At 44.7% G+C, this 23,878-nt stretch overlaps 1 protein-coding gene across 7 annotated transcripts in view; it reads right to left on the minus strand.

The window, feature by feature from the left end:
* Positions 1-589: 589 nt before the first annotated feature.
* The window catches only part of ADRA1A (adrenoceptor alpha 1A), a 119,936-nt gene continuing 96,647 nt past the window's right edge, over positions 590-23,878 (minus strand). For 2 of the 7 annotated variants that reach the window (XM_082726824.1, XM_082726826.1), the window contains 2 exons: positions 6,594-7,123; positions 590-2,219 (listed from right to left, as the gene is read on the minus strand). In XM_082726824.1, coding sequence (XP_082582950.1) covers positions 6,606-7,123 — 518 coding nt within the window. In that variant the 3' untranslated portion in view covers positions 590-2,219; positions 6,594-6,605. Of the gene's footprint in view, positions 2,220-2,328; positions 2,439-6,593; positions 7,124-23,878 lie in introns of those variants that run through there. The other 5 variants (XR_014310652.1, XR_014310653.1, XM_082726827.1 and 2 more) reach the window with 5 other exon arrangements.

A 23,878-nucleotide genomic window follows, 5' to 3' on the forward strand; every position in this document is an offset into this window, starting at 1 on the left:
TGAAAAGATGAAAGATCCCACCCCCACACCACCGGTGGGCTTCTGCAGCCTGCCTGTTCTACAGAACCTAGCAGTGGTAAGGGGTGGTGTGTGCTCCCCGTTTGTCCCGATGCTTGGGTAGAAAGTTACAATGAGGTACTAGAGTATGTCTTTTGGGTGAGTGGGTTATATGGAGCAGCCCCCCAACCCCGCCCCAGGTATGAACTTGTCTCTTCATCTAACAAATCAAACAGCTTGGAAATATTAATGTGGTCAAGTAGAGATGTGACAATGGCATATTTTAAAAAAGATGCTTTTAAGTTGAACACCAAAATCCACTGCTTAGCAGTTATTACTCTTATACTGTAAGCTTGAGATGGCCTAGATCAAGGATGGTGAATTAAGGCCCATGGGCTGTTTGCTTTTTTGTTTTTGTTTTTTGCTATGGCCTGTGAACTAAGAATGGATTCTACATTTTTAGAGGGTTGTCCCAAAAAATGCAAAAAATAAAACCAACAAAAAAGAATGTGTGACAGAGAGCATATGGCCCACAATGCCTCAAATATTTACTCTCTAGCCATTTACAGAAAAAGTTTGCCAACCCCAGGTGTACATTAAATAGATCTTTATTTTTTTTTTTACTTGTTTTGGGAGCACCCTTCCCCTCCCCTTTCTGTAACAATGCTTCTTGGAAAAATGTGTTCTTGACTTGGAACCCACCCAGCTCCCAAGCTGGGGACTGTCTGTGCCTCTTAGCATTTTTTGGTGCTGAATGCAGTGCCTGGTGAAGGAGAGGAAGCGAGCAGCTTGCTGACAGTGATGAAGGGGCTCACTGGAAGAGGAACCTCCCAAACTCCCTTTGCAACCTTTGCAATCCCAAGGTCCTTAAGGTGTTTACCACTTCTGGCTTTGCCTGTCCTGCCACCCTGTTGACCAAGCCAAGCGCCTGCGGCCCTGCTTACTTCTTTAGCTCTGGTGCTGCCTAACTAGGGAGAAAGAACAGAATGACATCTGTTAGTCCTTTAGCCAATGACAAAAGCACAGGCAAATATGCACTCCGAACAATCTTACATTGCCCAACGCGGGCAGGGATATAATATGAGAGAAGGTGCCAATGGAGCTGAAAATAGGGATCAAAGATGAACGAGTGACATATGAAATTCATGGTCTTAAGAAACAGTGGACCTTGGGGGTACCGTGGGTGTCACGTAAAACAGAGTCAGAGGCTGGATTTGGGGCTATCTGAAGCATCCTCCTTAAGTCTCTACATCCCCTGGTTTCTTCAGATGTTAAGAATCGATGGCACACCCTTCCTTAGCTTTGTCCCTCACAGGGACGGCTTGAGTTAGGCGAAATTACTTGGGCAAGTACAAAGTGTTCTGTAAATGGGAGGATGTGCTAAGCTCATGTTGGGACATCCTGTCTTAGCTTCCTTTCTACTGCATCTGAAGGTACTTTCTGTACTCGGGCTTCTTAATAGGTTGGCGCCTTATTTTTTTCCTATAAATACAGTAAGAATTTGCTCTTGGAATTTTTTCTCCCCTAATTAAGTCTGTATTTTTCATAGTTTAGTTCTAATCATTACCAGCTTCTAAGGGGCTCTGTTGCCTGTAATACAGAGGACAGTGCTGTAATGACTCCTGGGCCCCACGAAAAGGAAAGACAATCATTTTGTGTTTGGAAATGAAGAAGTGAGCGGCTTCACGCAGTTCCTTGCTTATCAGAGGCAGCCCAGTGCTAGGAAACCACGCATCCTGCTTTGAGCGCCGTCCAGGGTAAGCTTTCCCCTTCCTCCTCAACACCGCCCCCTGCCCACTTCCATAAACTGCCATAACCTTCCTTTTAGGTGGGAGACTCAGGAATCCATGTTGGGGTAGCACGGAAGAAATGATATTTTCTTGCACAGAGCAGATGGGCTCCACCGTCATCTGGGTCTAGGGTGAGGGGCCTGAGGGAGGCCATGCTGATGGGAATAGTGGCAAGGGGCCCGGTGTCCTCTGTCGAGATCCTAGTCTGATTTTGTCAGCCCGCCCCCAAAGTCATTTCCACTCACTCATCCTGTGGGGACTTTGGAGGCCCAGGAGGCCACGCTGTCATTGCTTTTTGAAGACGGTGGACCCCACAGCAGCCTGGGTTCAGCCCTGCTCCCCAGCATAGTGTGTAGACAAGGAGCAGGTGCCAACAGTGTTCCAACCAGGCTGGACCGGAGCCGTGTGCAGGTGGTTTCAGGGTTAAAAGTCCTAGTAGTATAAAAAGAAATCAGAGTAACAGTGAGCACACCTCTGATGCCTTCCTACTGGCCACCATTGCCTTCTTTTTGGTCACCCTATTTTTGCTTGCGGATTTTACCTTCCACGGGCTTGGGCTCCCTTCTCCCTTTGCTGACGAGCAGAGCTCTTTCCTTAATTAAGTCAACAAGTACTCATACGCAGAGGCAGCATCCCTTTTGGCAAGAGGACCTGTGCAGAACCAACCCCAGAAGCAAATGAGAATGTTTGTCAAGCTCTGATTGAGTAGCTGTGATTAAAGAATGAAATATTACCTGCCCGAGCAATGAGTTCCTAAAACCTTCTCTCTCCCAGGCCTTGACCATGGGACCCATGGAGCCAGAAGGTCTATATGACTTTGAGGGGCTGAGGCAATCCGAGATACTCAGGGCATAAAGCTCTCATTTGCAAAAAAGAAATCCAAGAACGAGAGGATACTAGCTAATCCACAGTCACAGTTGCCAACTGGTTCTTCATTTCCACAGATTGCCTACATCTCTGGCTACCCGGGGATCAATTTTGTGAGCCAATCCTCTATGGGAATGCACATGAAATTCACATGTCTGACATGCTCTCTAGGTTCGGTGTAATTCCTGGTGAAATGTCTATAATTCTTTCTTTCTCTCTCTCTTTCTAACTCAAATTAAAAAAAAAAATAGTGTTGGAGTATAGGGGAGAGTGATGTTGTATTCTTCTTTGTTTTAAAAAGGGATATACTTCCTGAAAGTGCACCAATTAACTGGTTAGTCAGTAACCCCAACATCCTACGCAACGTGTTTCATACCCACAACTGGATTTTGCATTTCTAGTCCAGTGCAGCCTCTTCTGCATTCTCTTGTATGCCCATCTGCTCCCAGTTTGATAGAATTTGTCTTTCTTGCAAGGCCTGGATAACTTTCCACATCATTGTCCTCTACAAAATGGTGCAGTCTGAAACGTAGAAGTGCAGGCACCAAACCCTTCTGATCATCATCTGTTTTGGGGATTTGGTTGGGCTGGAGTTAGGCAGCGTTTATGTACGGAGGTTGACTGGATGGCAAATCCCCAAGAAACAAAATGTTAAAATGTTGTATGGTTTCCTGTCCTCAGCATCTCCAATTCAAACTGGGGAACATCCTCCCCTCCCCACCCCCCAACTATTTAGGAAGCAGAGGAACTGGGAAAGATGTGTAGACTTTAGTATTAGGCAAATCCAGGACTGAATCATGATTCCTCACTGGCCTAGGGCGAGTCCTCCAACTATTAGATTTTTACCTTTGAGAGAGAAATGTGTAATTGCTATGAGGCTTAGAGCTAATGGGATATAAAAACGCCCTGCCGATGCACACAGAAGAACCCAACCAAAAGCCTTCCGAATGGATTTATTTAACCAAATATCACTTGTCCACCATGGCTGGACAAACCCAGGTAAGCAGTGAGAGTCTGAAGCCTTCGTGTTTTAGAGAGTGTTGGCGTACACCAAGTGGTGACAGGCAGAACGGTTTTGGACAAGACAGGAGTGAAGTCAAGTGAAAGAGAAGCGACAAGCAAAACGCTTTCCTGAAATCCTGGCAGTAGCTTGGGGCAATGTTTAAGTAGAGCGCTTCAAGGTCTCTCTGAATGCGTGCGATTTGAACTGCAGAAGAAACAAGTTTTGCCTACCCCACAACGTCAAGTTGATTTTTTTTTTTTTTTTTTTTGCAATGTTTCGACAGTCTCAAAGCAACTGCTTTTTATAACACATTAGAGAAAACATTTGGACCACTGTTGCTCTGGGTAAATTCTTCAAACTCCAAATAGAAGCAGTAAACATGTGAGTATAAATATGACAATCATTTGTTTAACTGTGACAATTTTAGAGAGTTTTTGGCATGCTCAAAGGTACAGAGATTTTTGTGGATGAGTAAAAAATAGCTCAAGTATTGTTTATCCCACTTTGACGAAGTCTTGGGTGATATTATCAATTTCTTGTAAAAATTGGCGTGTTTGTACCTAATATCACATTATGGGAAAGGAAATAAATGTTAAAGTTTGCCTCCCTGGAGGGAGTGGGGTTGGTGAATAGTATAGCAGATAATTATTTACGGACAGTCTTACATGAATAAAATTGTCATGGCTTTTATCTGATGACCAAAAGATTTTCAGTTGTTTGTTTTGATTAGAAGTGGCATCAATCCTAGCTCTTTGGTAATCCTTAACTTTCTAAAATCTAAAATTTAAATTTGTCTGGGAATGTGTTTCAAGGGAGACATATTCTATGGAAGCAAAACTATTACTATTCTTTTCACGGGGATGCCCTTCCTGTAAAGGGAAGCCTGACAAAAGGGGTTATTAAAATTCAGATCCTGAAAGAAACTCTTCTCCACAATGAAACTTATCTCTCCTCTCAAGGCAGAAGACAAGAGAGTCCTTCCCTGATGCTTACGTCCATAATAGGACACCCACATCTCGTAGAGCTGTTATGGGACATGCAGACAGAGTAGAAGAGTCCAAAAACCCAGCCAATATCTAATGCCAGAATCAAAGTTATAAGCACAAGTCACAGCGCCTGTCTGGTCAGCGAGAAGACATTCTCTAGAAAAGGCTGAAAAAGGAAAATATTCAATGGCCAAGCAGGACCAACAACAGCCTCATTCACATGCAAACAACCCCCCCTTCCCACCCCCAAAGCAGTGTGCAAAGATATTAGCCTTCAAAAAGCACTTGAAGAAATTTTCGTTTTTCTGCATGGGAAGAAGACAAGATAATGGGCCCCAACCTTGGCTGTGAAGGCTAAATAGGGGCTGCGATCTACTTTGAAATTCTTACAGGAAATTACTCAAACAGGGGGAAGAGGCTAGAGAAATGGTCAGTCAGTAGGTTTAGACCAGTGATTCTGGCCAGGAATTATGCCCAAACCACAAATCTTATTTTAAATTCTTATTGCAGAATATGAAAAATATTTTAATTTTTTACAGATAATCCTCCTCTCTTTAGTCATATACGGAGTTATATTTTAAGGTTGACCAGAATTTGGTATACAGAAAGCAAAAGTAGCACGTTCCCCAAGTTCCCACAGAAAGTGGGAACAGATGAAGTGAATGGGCTCCTGGATCTGTCACCAGAATACATGGGTTTCTGTCGAAAACTATTCGCAAATTCCGGCTTTAGATGGTTTTCTGGTGACCAGTCGGTATCCTCCCAAGCTAAGCTGGTGTATCTTTCCGAGTTCAGGAAGGATACACCCGGATCCTAAGGCTTGTTCGGCCATTGGCTACCTGTGCATTCGGGACCTTGAACCTCACTCCTCATGCAGTAGCGAAGCCGTGGAGGAAAAACAGAAGTCTAGATGCGCCTTCCAAAACATGAAAAGCTCTGGATTTTCATAACGGTGTTCTAGAAAAGGTAAGCGATTTGCCAAGAAAAGCCTTTGTAGGCCACATCGAAGCGGCTGTGCCGGAAGTCTGCAGCCTCTTAGCATGAAATTAACACCCGCCCCATACCCTTGATCTTTAAATATGTTTCACAAGAAGCCTTCCTCGATTTGATCTTGGAGCCGCTTACAGGAATTTTTTTTTTTTTTTTTTTCTGTAGAAGTAAAGTTGAAAACACGGACCTTCACCTCTAGCATCTCCCATCAGGAAAAGCCATCTTTTTCCCCAACCGTCTAGACCTAAGCATAACCTATGTGCCTCCGCTAGTCCCGAGGCTCCACGAGCACCCTTCACCCTCCTCTTTAGGGACTCGGGAGCAGGAGCCAGTGAAATTGCAGCAAAAGGTAGATCTCACTGTCGAGTTGCACCCAAGTGAAGAAACTGGATATGGTCAGAAATGGTGGAGTTTAAAACGTGCTCTAAAAATAACGTGCCTGGATAGTGGCCACCGTCTTAAGGCTCTTCCTCTCCAGGCCCTCTCCTCATAAATATCCACCATGGCTGTCATTAAGTTTAGCCTGAAAATAAAATCCCCTCACTCCATCAAGAAATAGCTCCAAACTTAGAGTGTGTGCTCAAAATATTCATGATGAAATCATAACCTTATATTTATAGTCTTTTGGATTGTGTATGACATTCTGTTTCCCATGGTGTTTTTCGTTGCGAGGGCCAGACGTGGAAAGCGGCCTCGGAGGATGACCGCGAGAGCACTAGCCTCAAGGAAATGCTGCTTATCGTCATTTAAAGCTGGATGGTCGTGTGACATCCTCCTCCTTCCCTGAGCCCTATCCCCTGCCCCAGAGTCCGGTCTCTTCCCCTACCCCATTCCCAGCTGGTTCCCCGTTTCCTGGTCCTGTTTCCTCATCCAAGAAGAGTGAACTGGACTTCCAAGTAGGAAGTGGGGTGTGTGCCTGAGATCATCCCCTCCCTCCACAACCCCTTCCTCTTTTCTGACCTTTCCTGTCCTCTAGACTTCCTCCCCATTTTCACTGAGGGAGATGGTGTGGATCTTAATGGTTGGAACTTGGTGGGTCTCTCCACCGCTGTGGGTGGAGGGCCCCGCACAGCAGCACACCTGCAGAAAGCTTTTACTTCTCACCCGGGCTGTGGTGCAGGCTGACTGGTCTTTGGACACTGTAATCCTGGCAGATTCACGGGGCATCGAAGAGAAAAATTTCCATTCACAGACCCCATCCGTCTTGGAGATCTTATAGAAGGTCTCTCCAGATCCCACTGGGATGCGAACCAGGTCCTTGTGTTGCCCCTCGAGGGCGTGGCTGGGCGGGTGCAGTGTATAGCCCAGGTTGTGTTTCGAAGACTGCTTTCGGCGGAGACATTGGATTCTCAAGACATTCTGGAAGGCCTTTTTAAACTCCTGACTGGAGCACGGGTATATAATGGGGTTGATGCAGCTGTTTAGGTATCCGAGCCAAAATGCTATTTTAAAAACGGTTTCCGAGGGCTTGAAATCAGGGAAGAAAGACCCTGGAAGAAAACACAGAGTTGGACATATTATTTGGGAGCCAACAGGCCAACTGGCTAGGAAAACAAGCAAACAAACTGACACACATATTTTTACATCTCTCAGATGTCTCATGTGATTCCGAGTGCATCTGTGTTTCTCACATCTACTGGATAGCCCGTGTGGACTGTCCTCCGAGGCCCTTCTCACCTGGTTCACACGTGCAATATCTAATATGGGAGCCAGACCCACTGGATAGGTTTGTACCAGTTCTCATCGACATCACTTGATTGCTGCGATGAAGCTTTAAATAATAAAAAAATGAAGGCTGAGTGTGCATATGTGAGTTGTTTTGACTGCATTTAAAAACAAGTTAGGGGGGTTGCATGGGTGGCTCAGTCAGTTAAGCATTTGTCTTCGGCTCAGGTCATGATCCCAGGGTCTTGGGATAGAGCCCCAGATAGGGTTCCCTGCTCGGTGGGGAGCCTGTTTCTTCCTCTCCTCCCGGCTTGTGCTCATTCTTCTCACTCATGCTCTCTGTTGCTATCTTTGTCTCTCTCTCTCTCTAAAATCAATAAATAAAAATAAAATCTTGAACAAAACAAAAAAATAGAAACCAGTTGGAATCCATTAAATAAGCGACATTAAAATGGGGTTACCTAAAAATTCGTTGTTCTTTGATATGGGGTTACATAGACACAGCCTAAGTTATTATGAATCTCTTCCCTCCCGCACATGGGAATTGTAATTTTTTTATTTTTATTTTTTAAAGATTTTATTTATTAATTTGACAGAGAGAGATATATCACAAGAAGGCAGAGAGGCAGGCAGAGAGACAGGGGGAAGCAGGCTCCCTGCTGAGCAGAGAGCCCGATTCGATTCGGGGCTTGATCCCAGGCCCTGGGATCATGACCTGAACTGAAGGCAGAGGCTTTAACCCACAGAGCCACCCAGGTGCCCCAAGAAATGCTTTTCAATATTCAATTCAAAAATATGTACCACCAACATAGAACGTAATTGTATTTCACCCTCCCAAACATGTATTTTTATATCAGCATCCTCAATTATCTATGCAAGAGACTGACATTTCAAGAATAAATGATTCATGGGGTGCCCAGCTGCCTCAGCAGATAGAGCATATGACTCTCGATCTCAGGTTATGAACTCAAGGCCCAGTTTGGGTGAAAAGCTTACTTAAAAAAAAAAAAAAGAAGGGGGGGCACCTGGGTGGCTCAGTTGATTAAGTGGCCGACTCTTGGTTTCTGTTCAGGTCATGATCTCAGGGTCCTGGGACTGAGCTTCAAGTTGAGCTCCATGCTCAGTGGTTAGTCTGCTTGAGGATTCTCTCCCTCTTCCTCTGCCCTACCCCCTCCACCAACTCTCTCTCCCAAATAAATAAGTTAATTTAAAAAATATGCATCTTACAGTGCATGAAGATTGCAATGTTTACAATGAATATCTAGAATGTGTACTATAAGTAATTAAAATAAAATTTAAAAAATTATTCTAGAACATTCTCAGTGCTTACAGTCAACAAACAGATAAGCAGAGGAAAGTCGTAGTTACATTAACTTTATAATAATGTACATATAACATAGATTAAATGATCAAAGAAAGGATTAAACTGACAAAACAATGGAAACTTACAGCATGAGCAGTTTTAGGAATTATCATTACTGAGGTTTCAAACTGAAAAAACAATGACTGAAAAGGCTGTCACAAACTTGATTGTTACGGTGAGAGATAATTACTGCCATGGTGATGGGTAAAGGCATACAGAGCTCACAGTGTTCTTTAGTCTCTGGACCCCTCTTTTCTTTGGCATCAACCTAAGGTCTTGAGTTCACATCTCTTTCTCTCTGCTCAACAGACCCATCAGAGTCATGACAAGCTGTTGAGGGGTGCTTAAGATCCACTCTCGAGAACACTGCCCTGAAACCCAGCAGGGGATCTCCAAATACAAGTGAGACTGAACTTAAATATTATAGAAGCAAATAAGACAAAATGATACAGTGGTGGCTGGGAGCATTTATTGCCTCTAAAATATGGACACACATATAGATGATTGCTGTTACATGAGAAAGTGAAATTCTTTTAACTCCAAACCATTAAATGTTTTCCTGTAATTTTAATGGAATTGACTTTGTATTGAGTGCCTGGTTTGTGGTAAATGTTTTAAATACAATTTAATCACCATTAGTAACATTGAGAATTTTGGGGTTCTTCTCCATATTCCTATTTTAGGAAGGAAGAAACGGTGATTTCATGGGGTTGAATTACTCAGGTCAGGTCACTCAGGCAGATAATTAATAACTGGTAGACTTGGGATGTGAAACTGGCCAGCATGACTTCAGGATCTGTTTCCTCAGGAAGTACCAAACTATACCGGAATAACAAATCTCTTGGGAAGGAAGGTGGTGTACGGGGAGTGATGAAGTACACAGCTGGCAAAAGTGAAAGTGGAAAGATGCTTTCTCAAACTTTGCTTGAGAGGTGGAGAAAGTGGCCAATGCCAATGTGACTGGTAGCTTCGTGTGAATATAGTCAGTTCTAGAAAAAAAATTATCTTACATTATGACGCCTATATATTGTCCACTATTTCTTTCTAATAGCGACCGTGACACAATTAAGGGACCCTGCTTCACGAAGGCATGCCTTGGCCTGGGCTTAGCAAGGATATATGAGCCAGGCACACCTCATCTGTGGATGTCACCGATCTGTAAATCAGGTAGGCAAGGGAGTGTATTTCTCTTATTTGAAGAATTGTGATAAAAAAGAAAAAAAATATATGAGTATGAATTCTGAATGCAAGTGCTAAGAAAGTGATTTGGGAACCCTGGAATTTCCCACAGTGTTTTCAAGGACATTTCAATGTTCTCACAGAGCCCAGTTTTGCATTCATGAATCTCAAGAAATCTCTTCCTTCCCCTCAAATTTCAGGTCTGGCTGACGCAGAGCTGGGCTCTTGGGTTTCTCTACACTGGCCTTCCTGCTGTGTCCACAGTTTAAGAGGTGAATACCGGTTTCCCAGTCTGTGTGCTCAAAACACCGTCTCCTGCCTGCAGCTAGGGTATGGGGGAGACAGGGAGATGGTTAAAATGAATTTACACCAAGATTGAAATGTCAGACGGTCTCCAGCTTTAATGTTCCAGGGATATTGTCTCAGGTAATCCAAGCAAATCTCTAGATGTTGACTTTTCAGACTAATCGAGAGATACTTCTGGACCACAGGCCTTCGCATAAAATGACTCCCTTTTAATTTATCCCATTAAGGGTGTGACAGCGCCTACATGTGTCAAAACCTAGCATAATCTGCCCATGTCCAGTCTGACCATCCCTAGGGGCAGGTCGTGGGATCCATTTTTCCTTCTGGCATGTTCTTCCTCCCTGGGGGGAGGGGGGGTCCCTTTCAGCAGCTGCTGGCAGATATAAGAGAGGCAGTCGCAATGATGTGTCTTTCAGGAACTTTCCAAAAAGGCGAGGAAAGCCGGCATGGGCCATTTCCCTCCTAATTCATATTCTTCGATGCCTTTTTTTTGTCTTTCATTTTCCTCCCCCAGGTCGGAGAGTTGGAGTGGAATCTGGCTTGGGAAAGCGTTGCTGCTGTCTGGTCCCCAGCAGGATTCCCTCATGCCTCCATCTCCTTCTCTGTCCCAACCTTCCCCCTCAGGCACTGTCTTCTCGACCTGCCCCACTATTTCTATCCCGGCCTCAATTTCTTCTCAGTACTTGACGACGATGATGCTTTTTAGGATGGGAGGGCTGCTGAACCATGCTTCCTCCTGCTTTCTACCAACCCCGGCATGGAGTGCCCGGGTGGAACCCACCTGTTCCAGGATGGCGCCTCTGAGCCGGTCACTGGGCCGTAAACCCCCTCTGAGCCTGCCGGGCTTCCGTGTTGCTCGCTGGCAGAGCTCTAGAACCCAGCACGATGTCGGCATCTCAGAGGCCCCTCCCAGTTACTGCTGAGTGAGGGGCCTACCCCTGACTCTGCTTCCCGACAATGTGGCCTGGCTTTTTTTTCTGCCTGACAGCTGTAGCCCCCATTTCTCTGCCTGCTAGTGCCTTCCTTCTTTTTCTGTGTGTGTGTGTGTGTGTGTGTGCGTGTGCATGTGTGTGTTTCCCTTTCCCTTTCTCTGCCCAGTTTCTGCTCAGTCCTCTGGTTTTCTCTGTGATGGTGCTTCACTGTCTTTTCTTCCTCGCTGCATTATCTGGTATCAAATGCCGATCGTTGTTCCCATCACGCTCATAGGGAGAGCCACACTTCCGAATGAACCGCAGGAGCATAGAGGCTATTTCTTTTGTCACCGTAGGCCAGCTGTGCTCTCCCACACCTCCGGCTCCCCACCCAGACTCTGCTTCAAAAGGAGCAAACAGCCCCCAGCTTAATTCTCTGAACCCCTGAGCCTGCAGGTCATGTCATCCCTTGCCTGTGAATCTGTCTGGTTAAATTCTTGGACTTTGGAAAATCCCAAGCCCCTAGGGACTCATCTCTTCACTGAGTTTCCTTCTACCACGTGTTCTGCTGCAGAATTTCTGGCTTTTTTTTTTTTTGGGACCCTCCAAAACATCTTGGCGAACTAAAACTTGGCCAGACATGGCAGGAACAACACGAGTCTATCCTTGAAGGCCATCCACGCCTTTACCCTTGGGGGTTCAGAACCCTCACCTCCACTGTCGAGGCCTCTAGATTTTGAGGGAAATTGAAACTGATAGTTTCAAATGATGTCCCTTATGTCTAATCACTCCATGTCCTCTCCATTGGAAACACGTGACCTTTCATTTCTGACCCAGGGCTCATCTGTAGGTTTATGATGGGGGCACGCCAGGAGCTACTCAAGTAAAAGCTTGGCCACCTACAGTCATATTTTAGCCACCAAGTGACTGCAGTATGTTCTCTCAATGCTCCCCACACAAGAGAACCCAGTTTTTCTGCCCATGTTGGTCTCCTAAGTGAGTTTTCTCCCCCAGGGTTTCAGTTCACTCTAAAAGGCAGGAAGGATCCTAATGGAGTTCTCAAGTTCTAACCCAGCACTGGTCATGAGAAAGTTCTTCTTCAGTCCAGCTCTCTCAGAATCAGGATGCCTTGCTATGGAAGCAGAAGGCTAGGAGTCCACATTCTTGGCTCTAGCTTTCCAGCCTCTGCTGCTTCATTTCACCCCCCTGCAACCTTCACATCTTAATGACAACTTCGAGAGACACCAGGTTATGATAAGCCTGAATTAGCCAGAATCACAGAATGCTGGAACAGTGGAGAGTGGCAGAAAGTTAGTGCCTAGGCAGCCCTGCTGTCCCTCCTTATAGATGAAGACAGTGAGACCCAGGAGGCGAACAGTTTCCACAAAATCAGCCAGTTCATTTGTGGTCCAGCCAGGCCTCGACCCGGGCTCCGCGTGGCTTCACCTATTTCCGCTCCTGATCTCATGTGCCATTTAGCCACCCCCCGCTGTGGCCCAGGAAGCATTCATGGCCGTTCTGTGCAGCTGCTATCATAGGATGATGACAGGGTTTTCAGAGATCATGAGAATCAAAGGGGAGGAGAGCGGCACCATCGATAACCACAGCACTTAAAAAGTTGTAATGTAGTATTCAGACCCTGGAAAAAAGACCCTGGAACAGCGCCCCCTGCAGGGCGTCACATTCTGAAAACTGGAGTTTAAATGACTCCAATTAAGAGAATGCGGACTCCAAAGGAGAAGCTAATGTTATGTGACAATGGGAGCAAATGACCCTGCATTGTTTCTCCCCGTCCACCCTGTGGTCTCTCTCTGTGTGTGGTACCAGGTCTAATGTGACTGTTATGCATCCAGTGAACAGAGGAGAGACACAAGCTGTTGAACAAAGAGGCGGCCAGCGCCCCAGGCCAAGGAGTTCCAGTGCCACGCAACATTCAGGCCAGATCAGTGGGAATCTTATTGCGAAGAAGAAAACTCTGGCCCACTGAACACAACTTTCCCCAAAAAGAGCTGTTGGAATTGAAAGGTAAGTGCGGGACCAAGTTTCTGGGCGCCCAGTTTGGCCATGTCTGAGTGACATCCCCGAGCCCTCCTGAGGTTCATCCAGGGGCCACCCTTGGGGGGTTCTCGGCCAGACAAGAGTCTTCGGGTTCTCCACCTGAAATCACGGGCAGGGATATTGAAGAATTCTGGCCAGACTGACCATGAGCTAGAGCACTAGGCTCTCAACTCGTGGAAAGACTTCCCATGAAATGAAATACAAGTCCGTGGACCCACAGAGATCCATTTTCCTGAGAAGACGACACCAGCTTCCATCGGCTTCCCACTGTGATCTTGGGGGCATAGCAGTTGGCTAAGCCTGGCTCTCCGATCCTGAGAAGAAGCTGTTCCCCTGGCTGGCACACTTCACTGAGTGCATCTATCTTGACAGCATCAAGCTTACAGAAGGAGCAAGGGGCTGTTATTTCCACACATCTTTAGAAGGACCTGCTCTTTAATTCTATTTATTTAACTGAGGCTTGAAATGGTGTAATTCTGGTCTTGTGCCTGTTAGGGAAGTAATGAGGTTGCTCCTTTCAGAGAGTTAACAGATTGAGTCTTTTCTGAACTTTCTGGCAGGGAGCTGGGCTAGTGGTCAAGGGGAGGAAGCCTGGAGGTGTTCGAGGGTGCAGTGAGTAGGTGGGAAGGTGCAGGCTGTGTGGCTAGGTACACAGCACCAAACAGAACAAACCTGGGCACTACGGGGACCACTCAGTGCGGATGAGAGTGCTGCCCCTTTTCCCTTTTTCGAGGGACTGGGGTTACAGGCCTATGGTTTCCAGTGTCAAGAACCACTGCTTCCTCTGACCCAGGCAAGAAAGAGGTCACATGGAGGGAACATTCTCTCATATTTCACAGTTCTGCAAGTGGGACACACTCTTTAATGGGACCCTTCTGGCTAGCCGACATGGCTCTGCAGATATTAGGGATTTTATTCCAGAAGAGTCCAGGCTGCTCAAAGTGAAGCTCTACAAAGGGTTTTTTTCACCCTTTGTATCAAAGCCCCAGCTGAATTCCTCCTTTCAGAGGGTTTCCCAGAACATGAGTGTGCAGCCCCAGTGTTCTCCATAAGCCGGAGGGAAAAGAACTCCTGCCCAGCTGGGCTAGAACTCCTGCACCTTTCACTCAAGTGAACCCTGTGTGGTATGTTTCCTTTTGAAATGAATTAGTAATTCAAATGCTTTCAAAAGACAGCAAGATTCCTCCTCCCCTTCTCCCCGCTTCCCTGCCGTAACAACGCCCCCCCCCCAACCCCGCCCCTGCTTTACTTGATTTGGGAAAATCCCAACTTGATTTGGGAAAATGCCAGCAATTAAGCCATCATGTTCTTTTACAGGTTGTTTCCTTAAAAATGCTCTCCTTTCATAAACCAGCCCATTTTCCAAACATTGCCACTTTCATCAAGGTCATCACCCTTCCATGAGTCTCCCATTTGAAACATCTTATCATCTCCATTCAAGAACTGTCTCCAGCCACCTGGTCTAAAGAAGAGCAGTCCTCAAGTCTGTGTGGCTTCTTTCCTTTGTGCTACATATCACGATCTGCAAGCTTTTGAAAAATTTTTTCTTGTGATGAGAACTTTGCAGATTTACTCTCTTAGCACCTTTCAAGTATGCAACACAGTGTTAGCTGTAGTTCCCATACTATACATTGTATCCTGTGACTTATTTGTTTTAGAACTCTAAGTGTGTACCTTTTGATCCCTTTGCTCATTTCATATACCTGCCACCCCCCCCCCCAAGTTTTCTCATTTACCACGTTTTCTTTCATCACCTCTTCCTCTAGAGTGTGCAATAAAGTTCTATGGGGCTTGGGCGGGGCGGGGGGGGAGTGGGAGGGGGGACGGGGCAGACTGTCGTTCTCACTGTAGGGCAAGCCCAGGGGTTGGCTCAGTTCTGGAAAGGAGTGTGCATATTTGACTCCTCCTCCTCTTTGTCTTAAATTCCAACCAGCCACTAAGCCTCACTGGTGTTTTCCTTCAAAATACCTTTTTAAGCCTTGCCTTCCCCCACCTCCCCCACAGCCAACCCTGCACCCCTGCATTGTGGCAGAACATGGAGGGTCTCTTCACTTCCAGCCTCACTCAGTGCTGAGCCAAGAGTGCCCGACTCATCACCCTGCAGCCTTGTCAGGATGGTGCCCCTTTCCCCCTCAGAAATCAAGGGAGTTCAGGATGGAGGACCAAGAAGGCATGGATCGTCCTTTCAAGCTGTGTGAGTCAACTGTCCCTCCTGAGCCTCAGTCTCCACATCTGTGAAATGAAAGGTTTGCACCAGGTCATGGTTACCACCCCTTGCTCCCTATAAAAGCTTTCACCTCTAGGAAAACTGAAACAGTCCAAAGTGAACATCAGGCATACGTCAGATGGGATGGTTAAGGAGCCCGGGGTGGGGGTGGGGGATGGCCAAAAGGAAAGAGGGCAGACTGGAAGGAAGGGCCCCCAAGATTTGGGGTAAGGTTTTGAGAAGGACATTCCAATGTCCTTCCTGAAGATTCGTGTCTAAACTGGAGGGGAAGAGGAATGGAGAGGAGACACCCAAGGGCTGTGGTTATGAGCCACTCCCGCACAGGGGTGCATCCAACCCCCTAGGCCCACTGACATGAGTTATGCTGAGCAGGGACAGTGTTTGCTCTTCCTCGTGGGGCATGACACACTCAGGTTTCTGGCAGAATCAGGGCTCCCATGCTCCTTGGTAATATGGGGGCTGCATACATGCACATCTAGAGCCTGAGAGGCTCAGACTCTGGTCACCTGGTCATCTCCATGGGGATAGCACAGAAAGAGAAGAAAGTGTTAGAAGACATGAGGCAACATTTTCAGAAATAACTAGAAGGGAGGGAGACTTTTCAAGGGGCTCAGTAATACAGGGAGGGGAACCTCATCATGGTGAGATCTGTCAGGATATGCGTTGTATCTTTGTGCTGCCCATAAGATAAAATTCAAGCTTATCACCTGTCAGTCCAGGCACTTCATCATTTGGCTTCCCCAGCCTTACACAACTTCCTTTCTCATTACTCATACATTCAACAAAATGATGCCCTTAGGATCTTCGGTGAGGTAGGTGCTGTTGCAGATACTGGACATAGAACGATCAGGAAAATGAGTACGTTCCTGTTCTTGGAGTTCACGTTTTGTGAGTATTTCCAGTAAGTGCCTGCGAAATGGAACTGTGGATATGCAACCCCAATTCTGTCTTTCTTCCGTGATAGACTGTTCGCCGTAACTCTGTCAATCCACCAAGGTGACCATGGCCTCAGCTCATGGGCTTCTCTCCCTCGCTCTCCTGCTCCCCTCTCCGTGACTGAGCCTCTCCCTTGTACCCATTCTAACTGGAGTCCATTCTGGTTGTTGATCTTCAAAGCTGTGTTCAAAATCCAGCTCACCCACGAACCCCTCCTGCCTGGCGGTCTATCTCACTTTCTCTCCATTCCCCCTAAGCCCTGGACCTTAGCATTTTTCTCTGTAGTACTCATCACCTCCCGTTTTCTTGAATATAAGCTCCCTGAGGGGCAGGAGTTTCCATTTTACTGCTGTATCCTCCACACCTATGACAGCATATGGCATATGGTGAGCCATGATAAACACTTCTGAATGAATGACACAGTCCATCCGTACGGTTCTAGCCTCTCCAAGGACACACAGCACTTCTCAGCCCTCACTTGCTCCTCAGTGAGGAGCATGATTCACAGTACTGAATCAGTGGATGCCATTTGTTGATGAAAGAAAATAGCATTTTGAATAAAATTCTCACTTGAAGTACTTAGAGCTGGAAACATACTCGTAAATGGGGAAAGAGGTGCTGTCTTACCTCACATTCCAACACTTTATCTTCCTGATCTATGAGACTCTCGTATTTACATAAAAACAAAACCATTCTGTAAATAATTTTGTACAGCTAAGTCACAGGTACTATCTGAAATTATTACTCCAGTGCTTATAAAAGCATTTTATAGGGTCTTACAGGAAAGGCTGAAGCCTGTAATTAAGATGAAATCATCTTAGGCATGTGGGTGGCTCAGTTGGTTAAGCCTCTGCCTTTGGCTCAGGTCATGATTCCAGGGTCCTGGGATTGAGCTCCACATTGGGTTCCCTCCTCGGCGGAGAGCCTGTTTCTCCCTCTCTTCCTCTCCCTCTCCCTACTTGTGCTCTCTTTGTCAAATAAGTAAAAATCCTAAAAAAAAAAAAAGATGAGATCATCTTCAGCAGCCTCTCCTCTTTGTGGGATGGGAATCCAAGGGCAAATGCCACAAATCCGGAGCAGTGACACAAACAATCAAAACTGGTCACCCAGGGAGGCAGTGAGGGACTTTCTCAGAAGGACGTCCCTTTGCTGTGTGCTTAAAGGTTAAGGCAGGTTTCATCCCAGAGTCTTGCCAGCAAGGACATGGGTGAGTCGGCCGGCCCTTATGTGGTAATAGGTAAACAGGCGAGCGGGCAGATGGACTTCTGGTTCTGCACTGACCATAGAGATGCCAAATCCGAGTTCTCTGGATAATTCTCTACTTGGAAATGACACACCAGGTCCTCTCACCAGGTCACCCAGAGACCTGTTCCCTCATACTATGGCCACCCTCCAGGAATATTCTCTAGTTCTGTTTGAAGTAGAATAGGAGTAGTACTTTGATCTCCACTCCCAGCTCTGGCATACCTCCTCCCCTGCCCAGGTTAAGCCAGGGACAGAGGGCATCTGTGGACTTCTGCTCACCTCACCCCAGTCCTAGGCTCAAACAGGACCAGACCAGCTGAGTGCCTCACTCAACTCCAACAAAAACAGGTGTTGTTCAACTGACAAAACAAGCATGGGAAGGCATCTTAATAGCTTGTTTTCAAAATAAAAATTGTCTTTTTGGAAGCTTGAACACGGCTTCTAAATACAGCTGGGCAAACCAGATTTCAAATGCAGAGAGGACTAGAAAAAATTTCTCCTGAGTTTTAAAAGGCAATAGAGTATGGCACTGTTTTGATTATTGACATCTTTGAAAACAGAGCTGACCCTGCTTCCATCTTTCCACATAAATGCGATATGGAGAAATCTCAGTTGGATAATTGGATGGATAACCAGTTCCCGAGGTATCTTACTGGGGACTCAAGCATCATAAAGCATCCTACTATGATATTCTTGGAGGCGCACTCAAACCCTGAAGTTTTAGATCTTCCTAAGTGAGCAAACACTACTGGGAAAGAAAAGTTGGTTCTTCTGAATGCCTTGCTTCCTTTTTAATATGGCAATAAAGAAATGGTGTGATGGAAGTATTTTTAAGAGGAAAATGCATATAAAGATATGGACATGGTACTGAATCTGACAAATGATATGCTTAGCATGACTTACCTTTTTCTGTGAGTGGGACGAGTCTACGTATAGCTCAACAATACCTCAATTTTATTCATTAAAAACACAGGATCCAACAGACACATTTTTATCCAAATTGTCATTGGAATCATTTATAACCACTCTCCTATAAACCCTCCAGGCACCAAAAACCAAGCTGACATCTGGACTAAATGGATAAGGTTGTAAAAACACAGAAAGGGTATGACACTTGCTCAGGGTTACAGAGCTGGTGAGCAGGAGGAAGAGATGAATAACTTTGGTCTTCCCTTCAAAAATCTTTCCACTATTAATCCATTAAATTTTTCAACTGCAAGAGGAGACCCAGTTATCTAGGACCTTTCAGAGAACCAACTCTTAAATAGGTATACTTTCAAGATTAATATCTGAAGCTAGCATTTAGACATCAAGTGTATAATTTGAGTCCTTGCTTGGTTTTTGAGCTCATGAGCCATATATATATTTCTACTTAGATTAACTATAGGAATTTTGATATTAATGTGTGAAAATGACACACCCTAATCTGCTTGTCTTCTCATGCTCCCGGTCTCTATAAATAATTATTAACATTCACTCACTTGTTTATGACAAAAACCTGGCAGTCAATCCCAATACTTTCTTTCTTATATTTCCAGTAGATGATATCACCTAACATTGCCCAAGCCTTTCCACATCTCTCTAGATCCACTGTCATGGGCTAATTCAAGCTGCCACCATCTGTCACTTCTAAGGTCCTTCTTGTTGGTTTCCTGCATGCATGCATAGTCCTCCCTTTTCTCTAGAATGATCTCTGTGAAATGCAACTCCAGTTCAGTGACATCTCTGTGTCAAATGCTTCCCATGCTCTTGGATGAAATCCACAATCACTAACATGGCTCATCAAACCAAATGATCTGGTCCTCCCTCCCTCCTCTGTCCTGCCTTGCATACCTTCCTTGACTCCCTCCTCTGATCACTCTGATCTTCTCTTGATTCATGCACTGCTTCTGTGCCCCAGAACCTTTGCACCTGCTGTTCCCTTTGCACGGAATGTTGTCTCCATCTCCATCCCCAGTGTGGTGCTAATTCTTCTGCATCCATTAGGTTTTTACCTAAATTCCATTTCTTCAAGGAAAACTATCTGTGACCCCCTTCTATCCATCCACCGACCCAAGATGACAGGCTAGGACAGTTTCTCTTGTTAAATGCTACCAAAGCATCCTAGGCTTTTCACTCACTGCACCTGTCATGGTTGTTTTTGTAAGTTTACATGTGCGATAATTTGCTTAGTAACTCTCCCTATGCATAAAATTTCATCAGGATAGGCATTGTACCTGATGCATTGTAGGTGTTTAATAAATAGATCTATTCATGAATAGACATTCATTGAGCACTTATTACATGCCAGACATCATGCAAATTATTTCACAAACATTATTCCATTTAATTCCCCTGTACAGCCCTATGTGAATATATTATCAACCTCATTTTACAGATGAAGAAATGGAGGCTTAGGGAGTTTAATTCACAACTAAGGGAAATGTCTGAGCTCAGATTCAAATCCAGACTTGTTTGTTGCCAAAGGTCATGCTGATTATGTTATCTAACAGTCAGTCTGTGCTTTACTGGTGAAAATAGTGCACCGTGTTAGAGTACTCAAAGTTCAGTACAAAACCAATCATCCGAGGGGCTATGAAACCTAATCACACATTCCATGTACTATTTTTCAGAAAGCAGAGAAATATATGATTCAAATCATTAAAACAGAAACAAATTCTTGAAGCATTCAAATTTTGTTTGCTCAGGATAGTTGTGATTGGCTGTGTGAAAAAACCCACAAACATTATATTCTGTCAAAGAACCTTTTGACAAAACTCCATTAATAAAATATACCTAAGAAACAATCAGGTAAGCCTACGTCAGAAGGTATGACCGATCACTTAAAAACACTAGACAAAGTCCGGACCTAAAAGGAGAACTGAGATCGGCAGCTCCTGAACATGGAGAGTAGGGGAAACGTGGAGAACAAATGGAAATCATTACCATTTGTCGTGCTGTGTGAAAATACCGATTCCTGCCACAGGCTTTTAGTTGCTCTGTGTTCCCTGGGAAGGAAATCCTGACGGCTCACTTACAAATCTGTTGATGAGAGCCAGTTTCATCCCTAGTCTGGGCCTCAGATCCCACACCCCTGTGGGCACAGTGGCCGGTTGTAAGCATTCATTCCATTTGGACTATGCCTTCTTCCATATGTTTGAGTTCCATATCCTTCAGGGTCTCCTGCTCATTCATTATTGTTCGTCTCATCTCTTTTTAACCATCAGGGATACTTTCGAAGGCCAGAAACCAAATGTTTGGACTATCTGAGTCTCTCTTCGTATTGAGATGCATCTGGAATTCTTGTTCTGGCTCTAAGGCTCTGGCCACCTGTGAGGCCTCCTGATAACCTCAATCATCTCCTTCAACAAGGGCCAGCCAGTCATTTTCTCTGAGCAGCTGCTCTGAGAGTCCTCACGTACCCTGACAGAACTCTGTTATTCAGTGTGCTGGGGAAAAATTATGTCTACCAACGGACCTATGTTCACATTTCTTGGATAGTCTGTGGCTAAAATTTTAGCTGCAAAATGAAATGGTGTAGTTTTGTCCACTTGAAGATTTTCTTGGACTCGGCTGAATTCAATTAGGCAAATGACAGGTGCTTGTCCACGTGGTGCTATGCCCAGACTGAAGCTGGGGCCGTGTAATTATTACACTGTGTTTCTCTCTGGAACTCCTGCTTCTTGAAGGCACACCTGGCCTTTCTACCACACCAGGCACTTTGTTTCTTGTTTTTGTCTGTTGCAGATGAGAAGGCCCCTAGCAGTTAGACAAGATTTTGTTTTGTTTTGCAGGTTTTATTTTTTTTTAATTTATTTATTTTTATTTTTAATTTTTTAAATTTTTTATTTTTTATAAACATATATTTTTATCCCCAGGGGTGCAGGTCTGTGAATCAGCACTCACCATAGCACATACCCTCCCCAATGTCCATAACCCCGCTCCCCTTCTCCCAACTCTCCTCCCCCCAGCAACCCTCAGTTTGTTTTGTGAGATTAAGAGTCACTTATGGTTTGTCTCCCTCCCAATCCCATCTTGTTTCATTTCTTCTTCTCCTACCCCCTTAACCCCCCATGTTGCATCTCCACTTCCTCATATCAGGGAGATCATATGATAGTTGTCTTTCTCCGCTTGACTTATTTCGCTAAGCATGATACGCTCTAGTTCCATCCATGTTGTCGCAAATGGCAAGATTTCATTTCTTTTGATGGCTGCATAGTATTCCATTGTGTATATATACCACATCTTCTTTATCCATTCATCTGTTGATGGACATCTAGGTTCTTTCCATAGTTTGGCTATTGTGGACATTGCTGCTATAAACATTCGGGTGCACGTGCCCCTTCGGTGTTTTGCAGGTTTTAAAGTTTTTAAGGTTTTGTGAGCTCATAATACCTACAAGAATTCTTCAGAATTCCATTAGGATGACAGTGGTGGTTCTAGGGGTCAGATGTAAACTATTGAGCATTTTCAAGTTTCTGGCTTCATATGTACATTACCTTACTGCCTTATCACACCTGTGAGGTATATACTGTTTCTCCCCGTTTTACAGATGATGAAAACGGTACTTACGGAGTTTCATAACTTGCCAAAGAACAGTCAGCCTGTAGGAGGGCAACTGGATTCCTACCCACCTCTGTCTGGCTCCGGATCCTGCTCGGCTCCCCCTGGTACTGAATTTGCTGAGAATGGGCCTTCCCTGCAGTCTGGTTTCTCTCCTGCAGTGCCGGGTGTTTACCGCTAAATGTCCACAGGCAAAGTGAGATCCTGATTTAGACCCCAAATAGAAAGCAGTACTGAATGGGTTAAGAAGTTCCAAGAAACTTCTTAACATAAACATGTATAGTCACTTTCTTTCTGGAAAGCATTTCTTTGTGTTTTGTAACCAAAACAGTTTGAAAAAGATCACAGCAAGTTAAGAAAAGATTGTGTTTTTCTCAACTATAAAATGAACCCCTGCAAAATGGGGATGGTCTGTATCAGCCATGACCCTGGTGCCATATACAAGCCTGTACACACATACACATGAAATAGAAGTCAAGTGTGATGCTATGGTCTCTAAATAAGGATACATTTTAAATAACTGGGATTGTATTTATAACACAAGCTTTTTATTTTTTATTAACATATCATGTTTTATTAACCTCAGGGATACAGGTCTGTGCATCATCAGGCTTCTATATTTCACAGTACTCACCATAGCACATACCTTCCCCAAAGTCCATAACCCAACCACCCTCTCCATAATCCCTACCCCTGCAGCCCTCAGTTTGTTCCGTGAGATTTAGAGTCACTTATGGTTTGTCTCCCTCCCGATCCCATCTTGTTTCATTTATTCCTTTCCTACCCCGCAAACCCACCACATTGCCTCTCAAATTCCTCACATCAGGGATATCATATGATAATTGTCTTTCTCTGATTGACTTATTTCGTTAAGCATAATACCCTCTAGTTCCATCCACATCATTGCAAGTGGCAGGATTTCATTTCTTTTGATGGCTGCATAGTATTCCATTGTATATATATACCACATCTTCTTTATCCATTCATCTGTTGATGGACATCTAGGCTTTTTCCATAGTTTGGCTATTGTGGACATTGCTGCTATAAACATTCAGGTGCATGTGCCCCTTTGGATCACTACATTTGTATCTTTAGGGTAAATAGCCAGTAGTATAGCACAAGCTTTTGTGACCAGGCTTTCTTCACTCAGTATATCATGAACATTCTTCTACTTTATTTTTACTCCAGAGCACTATTTTTCATGGCATCCTAAAGTATTTCACCACGTGAATATAATACGATTCGTTTATCTACTCTTGTTAATTTCAAATTTGGGTCTTTCCACACTTTTTCTATTATAGATAACTACAGAAGAAATTTTCATGGGGATAGATCTGCAAGCACATTATGGAGAATTTTCTCCAGATAAATTTCTAGAAAAAAGAATCTGGGTTATATGGTTGAAAGTTCTGTAAGGTTTTGTTGTTGTTGTTGTTGTTGTTGTTGCTTTTGTTTTTGATCCATTTAGTTCTCTCTGGAGAAGATATGTCTATTTGCTCTTGCACCACTACTGGGAACATAATGACAATATGGAGCTGACGGTGACTGTGAATTATGATGAGTGTCCGCTATGCGCTAAACATCGTGCTAGCTCTTTCCATGCAGGTGCTCAATGAGGACGTGTGCCGGGAAGCCTGTCTCACACAAAACATGACTTTTCCTCATAAGAGTCAAGAAATACATCCCTGCCAAGGACAACAAGGGGGCTATCAGACCTGCCCTCTGCCATTTGGTAAGAAAACATTTCATAGCTAATGCCAAACCTCTTTTTACTTCTCAAACTGCCCCACCCAAATGAGAGACAAAAGAAAAG

Source organism: Mustela nivalis, assembly GCF_964662115.1.
Source record: "Mustela nivalis genome assembly, chromosome: 4".
In the NCBI taxonomy this organism is placed as follows: domain Eukaryota; kingdom Metazoa; phylum Chordata; class Mammalia; order Carnivora; family Mustelidae; genus Mustela; species Mustela nivalis.